Here is an 8980-nt window from a genome sequence, read left to right as displayed (position 1 = left end):
GGCTCCTGCTGCCAGCTGACACCCTGGGCACTGGCACGTTGGGCATTTGAACACGAATTCCGGTGGCGTTTGCCTTGCTTTTCAAGTGCCTTGTCAGATGATTGTCATTCATTGTTTTTAATGGTTTTTATGCCTTCATATTAACTGTGCCTGCAGGTATAAAGTGACTCAGGCAGAGCTGTTTGCGTTGTTGTGTCGTCTGGCGGATGAATTGCTTTTCAGGCAGATTGCTTGGATCAAGAAGCTGCCGTTCTTCTGCGAACTCTCCATCAAGGACTATACCTGCCTGCTCAGCTCTACATGGCAGGAGCTGATCCTGCTCTCCTCGCTGACTGTTTACAGCAAGCAGATCTTTGGTGACCTTGCGGACGTCACCTCCAAGTACTCTCCTTCTGACGATGAGCTGCACAGGTGAGAGGTCGGGCTGAGCCCGGGAGCGAGATCTAGGGGTCAGGAGCCGTCAAGAGGATGGTGGTCAGGCGTGTGTTTCTGGCCCTGTGATCGACTAACCACCTCTCCTGGGACAGGTCACCTCACCTGCTGTTTTCCTTTTCTATTTTTTAGGGAATGGTTGTTCCAGGCTTAGAAAGTACACTATGGCTAGTCAGTGGTGAATCAAAGCTTCATTCTGCAGGGGAAGCTGTGTGGTGCTGTGCGGTGCTGTTTGAAGTTCCCACAGCGATGCTGTTGTTCTCCAGCACAGCCCTACAAACCGCCTTTTTTATGGGGAGAGTAAAACTAACCAACACTTCGGCTAACCCTGAAATACAGAATGGAAGGTCTTACTTAAAAACCCTTCGGGCCAGTGGAAAGGTTGTTCACAAAGCTGGTTGTCTGTATTATCAAAGTGTTCATTATTAATTGCTATTTCATTGTTTTGATTACATAAATTTAAAGATGTTGCAACTTAGCTCTTGTTTTTTCCATAGTACATGCTATCTGATGCTCTGAGGAACCTGCCTTTCATTTATCATTTTGGTCCGGGTGTTGTTTTTTGGTTTGGGTGTTTTGTTTTGTAGTCTTGGTGCCAGACAGATCTTTCTTCTGGTAGTAGACTCACAGTCTCGTAATACTATGGCAGAATAGGTAGGATTTACGGAAACTGCTGCCCACCTCCCCTTTTATCATCTGCCCTGTTTGCACTCTGCCCTGGCTAGGCTTGGCGATTTTGCAAGAGTCACCAGGGGATCGAAGTGTCTGATGAGCAGAGATTTAAAATTCTGCTGTGCTCCTCAGCCATCGCAGTATCTAACGGTTCCTGGAGGTTCCTTTGTACGCTGTTTTGACAACCAGAGGGGCTGGGCGGCTGAGACCACGGCGTGCCGTGGCGGAGTGGAGGAGCCGAGAGCTGGACCCAGGTGTCTCATTTCCTGGGGCAGGTTCCGCCGCGGCGCTGTTCTGCCCAGCCATTCATCCTGCATCTGGTGCTGCTCCTGCAAGGAACAGTAAGGGTCATAGAAAACCACAATAACACTTGTTCCTGCATTCAGCCGTCCTTTTGTTCCTGCTGTCCTGGTCAGAGCCTCAAAAGAGAAGTGTTTGTTTCGTTTTGGGTTTGCGATAAATACGAGCGAGAGGTAAGAGAACAAAACAAAGGAGGAATCCTCGCCCTTCAGAAACCAGCAATTCAGAGCTGGTTGCTTCGAAAGTCCTTCAGAGAAGATCTGTGCACATGGATGAAAATAGGTGTTCTTGGGAGTGCAATGTTTCTGCAATCTCCTCTTCTAATTTAGCTTTTCAAGTATCACTAATTGTCATTAGTAACATGGGAAAATGCACACCAAAAAAAGCCATTTAGCGGGAGGTTGCACAGATGAGGGGCCTCAAGCTGCATGGCTCCCTCCTCGTTGTCTTATGGTCGTTCAGCCATAGCTTGGCTGCCTGCAGGCGGCAGTGGGTAGTTCATGGGTATTACTCTCCCTGTCCGATGCACTCGCGGAAAAACTGGTCCCTGTGGATTTGAGAGGGGCTCTTACGGAGAGGTGTCCAACTTGCGGGCTTCCTCGGAGAGGCCCCATTTCCTCTGGTGTGGATCAGTAGTGATAGCAAACCAAAGCTCATTAGATCTCACAGCCCGTTGAAGGAATCTCGCTGAGCGTGATAGTCTGGTGCTCTGGGGTTAATTTCTGTTCTTATTTAGCAAAACGACGGGAGTGATGCGAATGCTTAGGTGGGTGACAAATGAAGGCATAGGATGCGCTCCCCAGCCCCTCTGTTTTAATCACTTCTAACAACTGGCTAGATGTTCTGTTTGCCTGCTAGATCAAATGTTTTCTTTTATTGTGCTGTTTTTCTGGAGGTGAATATGAAATGAATAGATTCCTGACCTCCCCCAGCACTCCTGATAGTGCTTCCCTTCCCCCTCCTCCCCAGCTGATCCCGATAACTCCCAGCCAGAAACTTGCCTGGTGTAAACTGCAAGGAAAAGTGTGTGGAGGAGTCAGTCCTCGAGAAGAAATAGGGCTGTGGAAAACAGAACAGCTTTGTTTGAAAGGGGGAGGAAAGTATGCACAGAAAAGTAAGACAGTTCAACTGCAGGAATGAGAGAAGAGCTCTCCTGGATTTATGAAGTGATGAGTGGCTGGTAAAAATGTGCATGCTCTAAAAACAATTAAACCCAACAGACAACTGAGTGGTCTTTGTGCTCATTAACTTCTTGAGCTTTGCAATCTTGCACCTGCAGGATTTTTAATGTCAACTGGAGAGCAAGAAAACTTGTACAACTTTAGATTAGCCGACAAGGCTTTCATCACTTACAATATTAGTTTCTTGAAGAAGTGACCTGGAGTTCAGATAGCTTGTTTTCACTTCTCTGAGGTCAAACTACACCATGCATTTTACAAATAACTTTGAAGTAAACAAACATACATGCCAAAATAAGGTATTATTCAGTGAAAAAGGTTCTATTTTTGTGCTATTCAAAGATGGTTTTCTGGCTGTGCTCTTATTCTTTGTGCTGTACAATACCAGAGCACAGCTGAAGCTTCCCTAAACACTTCTGTCCCACTTCTGAGCATTTTTGCAATATGCAGTTTCTTTGAAACTGGGGTTGTTGCTCTGAGATGCGTTCCCGGCGGCTGTTCTGGCTGTTGGCACGCCTGGGACAGTCTCCAGCTCTGCTGCGGCTTCTGCCTGTTGCTTACACCGTGGCTTTTTTGTGGTGCGCATGTGGGGTGTCAATCTTGTAGAAGAAGCTTGGCACCCTCTTCTGCAGGAGGACCTCGTTCTGCACCCATAGACTCTCCATCAGGCGATTTCCCAGGAGATTTTGGGGAGATTTGCATTCCCTGTGCAGCAGCGTGCCCTCTCCCGCCCGTCTGTGTCACTGGCTTCCCTTGGCAAGCGTGGATGCTCAGGAGAAATGCACGGCTTGTTTTCAGCACATGGTACAAATGCAGAAATGCGTGTGGCTGTACCTGGTGAGGTGCGCCAGGGCGGGTGTGGGTGGTGGATCCAGACCCCGGCAGCGGTCCCTGACAGCCCGCTCTAGCAGCAGTGCTTTTCTGGTGTGCGTTCGTGAAGTGCCATGAAGGCTGCCTGACCTGTCTGAGGGGGAGAGTGTAGAAGGAGACGGCATGCGTTCCTTGGACTGCATGACTCAACCTTAGACCATAGCCTGCAGTTTCACTCCCTCTAACATGGGTTATTTGTGGTTTTATGCATATTAGTATTTGTGAGAAGGATCCCAGCCTTCCTGCAGTATGTCTCACCCCAGAAGCTCTCAGCCAAGGAAAATTAATAAGCCATAACGAACGGGCAATAAATATAGTACAGGACCTCTGTGAGTCACTCCTGGGAATTTTGGGGAGGTGAGCTTTCTCACCTGCCTGTCAGATGAATGGAGCGCGTGCCCCTGTTGTACACGGGTCAGTGCAATTCCTCAGCGTTTAAAGCAAGGCTGTTTGCAGCGGCACTCTGAGAAACTGTAAGCACTGTTGCTGCTGGAAATGGACTTTGTTCTGGGAGGCAGTGTCTGTGCAGCAGGCGCTGGGGTCCGTGTTCCTGCGGTCCTGTACCACCCTGCTTGGGTGCTGCTCTGTTCAGCTGGCACGCAGAAATGTGCTGTGCGGAGCCAAAGCCTGGGCATTGCGCTGGTTCTGTAGGCAATGGATAAAATTAATTTATCAGCTATGTAGAATGGAGGGGTTTGTTCAAAAAAACCAACCAGTTGGATGTCAGGTGGGGTGTGTGTGCTGCAGGGAGCCAGCGTTCTCTGTGAGGGGCTGTAAAGCAGCAGCGATCCCGGATCTCTCAGGGTGGGGTGCCGGGTGCTGCTGGGGACACCTCCAGGCCCCCAAGGATGCGTCGGCGTTTCTGCTGGTGGCCGGTGCAGGATACGTTGGGCTGCTGCGAGTGGTGAAAAGCACAAATTGAAGAAAGGTGCGAGGCAGCGAGGGGCGAGAACATGTGAAACGCTGCTGGGGCGGCTTGTCTTCTGAGCGGGGGAAAGCCCTCCAAGGATCGCTAGAGGTGCTTTTATCCTGCAAAAGTATCCATCAGGAGTAAGGCGCAGTGCTGTATAACGTGGTGTGAGCTGCTTTCTGCCCCGGATAGATGCGGTGCGACACCAGGCAGACGGGGAATACCCTCTGACCCTTGCATCTGGCAGGACAACGGGCGTCTTGCAGGGTATTTTCATGTCCTACGAGACCAAGTATCACTCCGCATTTCTATGAAATCTCATCTCATTCCCCAGACTGCTTGGTTAAACCTCCCATTAGCCCAGCAAAGTGCAAAGGCACATTTCTCATCGAAATCTGGAGAAATACAAGTGTAGAGAGGCAAAGCAGTGTGCCTACAAGCACACAAGAGGTTTTTGCATATTCCTGGCTCCATCAAACCTTTTCCCCTGTCAGAGCAGTCTGGTGATGGACTGAAGCACCAAGAGATGTTTTTTTGCTAAAATATCTGTAGCAGTGATGTTTGTAACTGAGTCATTTTCCTTCTTACTTCTACTTTAATTCAACAGTGCCAGCAGACTTCAAGCAGTTTTGATGACAATTTTTTTTAATTCTCTTGCAAGATGTTAAAATCTCTGAAGTTGTTTTAATAAGCTTCTTGCCTTTATTGTACGGACTGTGTCCTGTATATGTTGATGTGTGATCTCTGTCCTCCAGATTCAGTGAAGAGGGAATGGAGGTGATGGAGCGGTTGATCTACCTCTTTCGCAAATTTAACCAGTTGAAGGTCAGCAACGAGGAGTATGCGTGTATGAAAGCCATTAACTTCCTAAATCAAGGTGAGTCGACGAAGAGAAGGTATTGGCTCCACTGGAGAAATTCTCTGAAACAGTCTGAGCAGTCTTTGCTTCCCTGATGAGAAATGGGAGGAAGCGCTCCAAGACCCACAAAGAAACTCGAGCTCTGAAACCTCTCTACATGTTTGCCATCGTGCAGACTATACGCTGTGCCGAGTGGGATACTTGGGTACCCATGGGAAGAAATTCTGGAAGTGAATGAATTCATTTGCTTAGCTGGTTTTTATTGCCTTTAAATATAGTCACCAAGGGCAGTAAGTGTGTCATTTTGCATAGGTACCAACGGTACCAATACCAGAATGAGAACAGAGCAGAGAGGCCGGTGAAACCTTTTGGGATAAGGTTTGGGTGAATGACGACTCACCAGCTGCTAACAAACTTTTCATCAGGCGAAGATGTGTCATCTGAAAGTATTATTGCTTTAGGTAGCTGTTTAGGTAATTAACTAAAGGATACTTTAAAAGCAGTGACTTTGCATGACTCTGTTTTCTGAAGTAAGCATTGACTATTTGCATCACAACCTTTCAAAGATACCCAACTAGAAAATTTATTGGTTCGTTTTTCTGCTTTAAAGGGTGAATTTGTAAAACCACTTCTCCCTTTTTTTAGAGCTTTTCTGACTCTAAAATATTTGCCTTCAGGATATATACTTAGCTCACCTAGTTAGCTTTCTACTATTCAGATTCTCTACCTCATGCAAGCTCTGTAAAGTGAAGAGTAATCGTGGATGAAGTATTTATGTGCAGGCACTGAATTCTGCCTAAGAAGACACTGAATCCTCCAGTTTATTAACCAGCCCATTAAAGCTGTCAGTCCAGGCTGCTGCAAGACCCTAGACATGTCAAAATCCGTGCAGAGTAAATCTTCAACATGTCAGAAGATCCTGGTCGTTCCCTAACACCTGTAGTGGGCTGAAATCGTTTGGAATAGGCGTTTGTGGCAGCGCCGCGTCTGTCGGGGCTTGCAGGACATTTCTTGTTGTAAACGAAGAAAACTGTTGAGAGGTGAATGCTTAATGGATGGTGTTCAGCTGTAATTTTGGAAATAAATGTCCCCAAAGTCTTCTGTACTGTGAAAGATAGTTGCAGTCTGTAAAAATGTGCTGCAGGCTCTGTCCTCCCCCACTCATTTCCAGCAGGAGATAGTGCTGACGCTTCAGTCTGTGCCGGGCTGAGGTTCCGGTTTGCTTCCCTGGGCAGTTTCCTGACACTGGATAATGCACTTCTCGAGCTGTCTCCATTGTTTTCCAAAATGCTTTTTCATTAATTTCCTGTCTTCTTTTATTTTTAGTTGAAGTTTGCAATTTTTTATGTGAAATACCTGAGAATTATTTTTAAAAGTCAGCTTTTGGGCAGTAGATAAATGCCTCTTCCGTCAGATGGTCTTACAATACTGAGCCTGCCCCGAGGGTCCGCAGCTGCCTTGCTCCACCGCGCTGGATCCTTCCCAGGACCCCCAGCAGCGTGCCGATGCCGTTGATCACGCTGAACGGTGGCAGCGGGACTTCCTGCCAGTTTGATAGCTTGGACAGGTCCATTTTTCCTTTGTGTATGTTGCCTGACATTGGCAAAGCTAAATTTAAAAATAAGAAGTTGACAAGTTTATAAAGCTCATGTGACATAATTCATAAGCAGATGGGGAGAAATATGATGATACCTTGAATTATAGAGTTGAGCGCTTTCCTCAGCCAAGATGATATAGCTAAAATCAACATGTTTCTGTCTGAGGAAGTATTACGCTGAATCCGCTGTGAGGACTAAACCTTGACGTACAGCTGCTCTACACCAGGCAGGCAGGTATTTAAGGTTGCTGGAGCTGTTACCTCCAAGAGTGTTCGCCGAGCTCTGTAGATGAGCAGCTTAGGACATTAGCTGTTCTCATCCTGGTCTTTCGTGGAAGGAAATCCCGTACCCGGGCACGCGTGTAAAGACGCCTCCGCGATGCAGGCGCGCCAGGAGGGGCGAGGGGGTTTTAGTATTTGTCTAACTGGGCACTCGAAGCCTGTCTCTGAAGCAGGGACCCAGCTTAGAGTTTTAGCAATCAGTCCACCTTCCCTGAAGAAAGGGGGGTAAGTGTGAGACTGCTGCTCTTCTGGGATGTTTTCGTCATGTTTTCATTCCTCTAATCATATTTGCTTTCAGACATCAGGGGTCTGGCTAACGCGTCCCAACTGGAGCAGCTGAATAAGCGGTATTGGTATGTTTGCCAGGACTTCACGGAGTACAAATACCCACACCAGCCAAACCGTTTCCCGGATTTAATGATGTGTTTGCCAGAGATACGATATATTGCAGGTAACTTTTTGAGCTCTTCTCCCACTGGGATCATGTGCAAGTTAGGAAATTTGCTTTTAAAAGAAAACTAATTTATAACAGTGGAATTCTTGTCGACTTCGGTGGAGGATGTTTGTGGGGGACCTTTTTCCGTCGAAGGTTCTCGCCCACCTTTAGGCCCATCACCCATAGCTCACCCTAGCTCGCCCTGGCCCTTTGCAAGTTTTCTTTGTGACGCTGGCGGACGCAGTGTTACGTTCTGCTCCAGGAAGACATGCCTTGCTCTGACCTGCTGCCCTTTAAGAACTTTGGTCAGGTTCTCCTTTTATTTTCTTCCTTTCAGTCCCAACTTGGAGGCATTTTGTCTCAAAAGGGTGTAATCCTGGTTTGAGTAGTTATAAGAAATAGAGGGATCCCTGAGATGCAGCTTAATTAAGGAGCAGATGATAAGCAGAGCGGCGGGCAGCTCTGTAACCCCCAGGTTTCAGCTCGTCTGGACCTCTGAAATCCGCAGGTGAATTTTCAAATGCAGTTGTGTCACTAATTAGATTTACAAGGTCTGGTGTTACTAAAACATCATTTGTTCCTGAATGTTACGGCAAAGGGAGATACTTGCCTCCCGGTGTCAAGGCTCTGTATGCTTCATCCTACTCCGTTGTAACGAACTAGATAATAATCACAGAGCAGCTCTTGTAATTTACTCATTGAGATCAACAAGGGAGTTTGAGGAGAGACGGGATTTAGTCTTTCCCAGTTTCTATAAATACTGCTTCATTGTGGGGAAATCATTTTGATCTGACTTTGCCCATTTATTTTGCTTTCAATTCAGTAAATAATAAATCCTGTTGTGTCCAAATGAATATCAAATGTCTAATGTAGCAGTAGGATGATTAACTGTTTCTCTGAGAGGTTCAAGGTAAAACCATCTCTGGCGTTGCTGGCTTAGGTGTCTCTGAAATCTGATTCAGGAGTGGCTGCTAATTCTGGGGTCTTTTTTCTTACCAGGAAAAATGGTGAATGTCCCCCTGGAGCAGCTGCCTCTCCTTTTTAAGGCCGTTCTACATTCCTGCAAGACAAGCGTGAGCAAAGAGTGAGCCCAGGTCGCCCCGGCCGGTGCCTTACGCTGTGCCTCAGGCAGGGAGCTGGCTCACCTCGGGAGAGGGGCAAAACCGTTTTTTTTTGGCCGCCCCTGCCATTGTAGCAAGAATCTTTTTTGTTTGTTTTTGTTTTTTTACTCTTTTTCCTATATATTTATTTCACGACAGAGTTGAATGTATGATCTTCAACACGATGCACATGGTTCTGTATGAATGCAGCAGATGCATTCTCCAGCGGTTTACAGAATGTGAAGATGTTTAATGTTACAGTGTTTGTTAGGGTTAGTTCTTTTTTATTTTGGGGGCTGGGGACCGAGATGACTAAGACTACCTCAAGGAGAAGATGCTGTTCA

The 8980-nt window shown here is 47.0% G+C and overlaps 1 protein-coding gene across 1 annotated transcript; it reads left to right on the top strand.

Annotated features, from left to right (window-relative positions):
- Positions 1-156: 156 nt before the first annotated feature.
- On the top strand, positions 157-8698 carry NR6A1 (nuclear receptor subfamily 6, group A, member 1; the record flags this gene model as incomplete). Its single annotated transcript, XM_010291095.1, has 4 exons — positions 157-411; positions 5118-5239; positions 7399-7551; positions 8536-8698. Coding segments are annotated over 4 exons (619 nt in total), but the record flags the coding sequence as incomplete, so codon positions are not given.
- Between the last annotated feature and the right edge of the window lie 282 nt (positions 8699-8980).

Source organism: Phaethon lepturus, unplaced genomic scaffold, assembly GCF_000687285.1.
Source record: "Phaethon lepturus isolate BGI_N335 unplaced genomic scaffold, ASM68728v1 scaffold47837, whole genome shotgun sequence".
NCBI lineage: Eukaryota > Metazoa > Chordata > Aves > Phaethontiformes > Phaethontidae > Phaethon > Phaethon lepturus.
This window is presented reverse-complemented; position numbering and strand designations above follow the sequence as displayed.